The sequence below is a fragment of the Pipistrellus kuhlii genome, unplaced genomic scaffold (assembly GCF_014108245.1).
Source record: "Pipistrellus kuhlii isolate mPipKuh1 unplaced genomic scaffold, mPipKuh1.p scaffold_m20_p_5, whole genome shotgun sequence".
NCBI classification, from domain to species: Eukaryota; Metazoa; Chordata; class Mammalia; order Chiroptera; family Vespertilionidae; genus Pipistrellus; species Pipistrellus kuhlii.
Window position 1 is genome coordinate 45981184 of NW_023425551.1, and position 4041 is coordinate 45985224.

Below are 4041 nucleotides of genomic sequence, written 5' to 3' on the forward strand. Positions count from 1 at the left end.
AGATCATGGGATACTTGTCTGTCTCTGACGGGCTTCTTTTGTTAGCGTAATATACTCTCCAGGTCCATCCCTGCTGTTGCAAATGGTTAAGAGTTTACAAATAAAAAGAAGGAGCGCTTACCATTTGCTTCGGTGTTTGTAATGGCTGCCATCCTCACCGAAGAAGCAGGTGCTCCCGGAAGTGACGCACCCAAAGGACCCGCCTAGGGAGCAGGCGCAGTTCCCCTCCGCTCCAAGTTCCCCTCCGCTCCAAGAGCGCCTGCGCGTGAGGGGAAGAGCACGTAACGTCAGCCGCCAGGCCCCGCCCCGGAAGCTCCGCTAAGCACGTACTTCCGCCTACATCCTCCTCTCTCTGCCATTGCTGTGGTGGTGCCGCCGACGGTTGACGGTGACGGGCGCTGACGGTGGACTCCTGCTAGCGGCTTGGCTGGTGCGAGCGGTTGACTGTGCCCTTCGCCATGTCTTCTCACAAGACCTTCAGGATCAAGAGGTTCCTGGCCAAGAAGCAGAAGCAGAACCGGCCCATTCCCCAGTGGATCTGGATGAAGACCGGCAACCGAATCCGGTACAACGCCAAGAGGAGGCACTGGAGAAGAACCAAGCTGGGCCTGTGAGGACGCGCCCACGGCTCCGGGCTCCCGCGTCGGCGCTGCCGGCACCCCGCACCCGCCTGTTCCTGAAAAGACGGCCCCTCCCTGGACAGTGACTTTGTGACTTTGATAACAAACATGGCCATTTTGGGGGCTGAATTGTTGGAAGAATGGGAGTTTTCTCTTGGTGAATGTTTTCCTGCACCCAGAGGTTGGTTCGGTAATAAATATGTGAGACCTTAAAAAAAAAAAAACAAAGTGTGGTGTCATAGAAGTCCTTAAGGACAAATGCCGGGTCCCGTCCATCTTGTTTTCGCTCATTAGGCAACATGGGATAGAACTAAACTTAAAAATTAGCCCCACCGAACTGGGTATCTGCTTTAAAAAAAAAAAAAAAAAAAAAATGGGGGGTGGGGGGATTCTTAATCTCTGAACACAACTTCCTATCCGCAGGCTCGGTCAGAGGCGCTTTGGGGGGGGGGGGGGGATGGGGGGGGGGGGTGTTCACACTTGGGGCGCCAGGCTGTCTTCGCCCCGAGCCATGGCTACGCCCCTCAGTGTGTGACAGGAGCGGCGCCTGTTTCCAGGCTCTGCCCTCCCCTTTTTCTCATCTACCTTTCTCCTCCTCAAAACACTGAAATACTCCAGTCCCCACTCATTTCATCTTCCCCCCCCCCTTTTTGTTTATTTGGAAAATAAGCTTCATACAGCCATACAGCCTTGTGTCATCACGCTTCTGCCTCTTCCACTTTGTTCTCATTATGCTTTTCAAAAAAAAACAAAAACGTTTCCTTAAAAGCATTTCGTTTTGATAAAGACCGCGGCTACATGTGAAAGACCTTACTCGCTTGGATCTGAACATTATGATCTTCATTATTATCTTTGTGACTTTGGTGACAATAGCTCAACTCACTCACTTAATCTTTACATAACCAGCTCAAGCCTCAGAAGAAATCGCTGCATTTTAACAGTCTTCCTCTCTGAACCTTTGTCTATATGCTCCATATAGACACACATACATCCATGTTTCCATATTTGGAGAGCAGGTACTATCTGAACCGCACAAAAAGATGTCCCAAACCCTGTTTTAGGAATCGTGGCTTCTCTGAGTCTTGATGAAAGGTTTACCTCCAGGAAGTTTTAGAGAATTGGCCCTTCAACAAATTTAAGAGCTGAGACTTGACAGATCTGCAACCTGTTTGGCACAGTCTGCAGCTATTTTTCCCATTTTGGAGCCTGTCTATGCTTTCCTTATACAGAAGAGGCCTGGGTATGTTTATGCTGTCAAGCTATCTGAGAAATTTTCCCTTATTATTTACAATCTAGAAGCTACAATTTATCATAAGAATTTTGTTCCTTGTTTAAAAGTAAAAAAGAAAAGCCAATAGTTCTGCAAAAGTCTCTTACCTTTGGAACATTTTCATGGAGAAAGACTACCTACTCCTACTCATTCCCATTTACTACACCTAATACCCTAGCTTTGCTGGACTGAACAGGAAGACAATGTCTGATTGAAGACAGAAATTTTTAATCCATGCCAGAAGGAAAAGCAAGGTCCTGCAGAATTTTAACAAACCAGTCTTGGATTACCTGTAAGATTGATATATAGCTGAACATGAGTTGAGAGAGAAATAGAGTTCTCTGGTTGCAGTTCTTCTGGCTAATGTTATTAGGAAACTCATTCTTTAATTAAAGCAAAAAAAAAATGCAGACAATACAAGGACAGCCATGTTCATGATTATAGGGACTTAATTGCAGTGAGCTCAGGTTTCTCACTCTGTTGAGAAACCTGTAGAGAAGTGTTTGCAGGGAGTTGCTGAAATACTTAGGATAGGCTCAGGGATGTAACACATGGTGGCACAGCCATTTATGGTGAAATGCAATTTCTCCTCCTGAGGAAGAATGTATTGTTCTGGTGACTCAAGGTTATGGATCTCTTTTTCCATAGGCACTTATTGAACAACTACCATGATCCCAGGCTGTCATAGGGTGCAGGCACTATTGATCTCATTGACTAGTTCTTAGAAAAACCAAATGGCCTGGTTTAAAGCGCTACAAAAGCATCCTGCTTAGAATATGCTGTTAGACACGGGAAAATACACTTAAAAGTGATGAAACTAGAATTATGAACTGAATCGATTGAAATTTCTATGAGAAAAACTAGTGGTTTCAGTCAGTCTTACAAAAAGTTTTTTAAAAAATGCTCTTCCATAAAATGTTATTTTAACTAATTCTTTTAGATCCAAATATCTTTACATCTTTATAAAATAACTGCATTCTTTCACTATTTTCTAATACCATTTCATGGTAAGAACAATTGCTACAATATGAGAGGCAGGAAATGAAAGCACTTAATTTTATTGCTATTATAGCACACCTAAAGCGCCATTAAAAAAGTCTCAAATGCTCTTTAATTAGATTTCCTTATTTCTAAATAGAATAATATATTTACTAAATAATATGTATGTGACCTTATGAAGATTTAAACATTAATAAGAGTAAAAAGCTTTTAAAAGCATGACATACATGTTAATATTATATACACAGTATATTAACATTAAACATACGGTAAAAAACATGATCAGACTATAAGTGATTAAAGATAATGACAAAATCTGATTTTTAAATAAATATACCAGAATTTACACGTCAAAAGTGTTTTTCCCCCAGAATAGATAACTTGAAAAGCAGTTTATTTAATAAGATGCTACTGCTCAAAACATGTTTGAATGCTTTGTTTTTTGGTCTTACTACCAGAAACCAATTTTTAAGCACAAAAAAAAAAAAAAAGTAAATCCTAATTCGTTTGTCATTAAATATTATTTAGCTTCAAAAGCAGGACTCCTACTTTGACCACCCAACATATTCATCAGACTTAGGTCTGTTTGGCCTACAGCACTTAAAAAATTAGTCACACTCAAAAAAGATAACTGGTCAGGATTTTCAAAGTGAATGTTACAGACTCTGAAAGCAATTCCAAAATAATATTTCCAGAACTTTTAAAATAAAACAGTGTCATTGGAATAATGATAGAGCTTTCAAGATAATTATTTAGATAGGGCAGCACTAGTTGCATGATTATGTTTTTGAAAACCAGTTTCAGTACTTCATAGTTCTGCTTAAAACATCACAAGGCCCCTCATGGCCTCTAGCTCCCATAAAGAGAAGAGAGGATTGACTGATGGTAAAGTCTACACCTGATTTCATTTCAGCTGATAAATGTAAAATTGTGAGTTTTCCAAAATTCACCTTAGAAATAATACATTTTGAAATATTCTATTCATGAAATTATATTGGCAAGTTGAATCTCCATCTCTAAACATCAGGCTTGGTCAGGTACAACAAAATGAAGTCATACCAAATATTAGATCATTCTGAATAATTAAAACAACAGTTGTCCTGGAATCTAGGAGCTAGATCATTCTCCTTGTTTGAATTAGTCAATACTTAT

The 4041-nt window shown here is 40.7% G+C and overlaps 1 protein-coding gene across 1 annotated transcript; it reads left to right on the forward strand.

The window, feature by feature from the left end:
- The first annotated feature begins 327 nt into the window (after positions 1-327).
- Positions 328-614, forward strand: LOC118706104 (60S ribosomal protein L39-like). The gene has a single exon (XM_036415290.2). The coding sequence runs from the start codon at positions 459-461 to the stop codon at positions 612-614; it is 156 nt and encodes a 51-aa protein (XP_036271183.1). The 5' UTR covers positions 328-458.
- Positions 615-4041: the final 3427 nt, after the last annotated feature.

Bases quoted from the DNA above. Each gene is read 5' to 3' on its own strand.
- LOC118706104 (XM_036415290.2), top strand. From the start codon at position 459: ATGTCTTCTCACAAGACCTTCAGGATCAAGAGGTTCCTGGCCAAGAAG.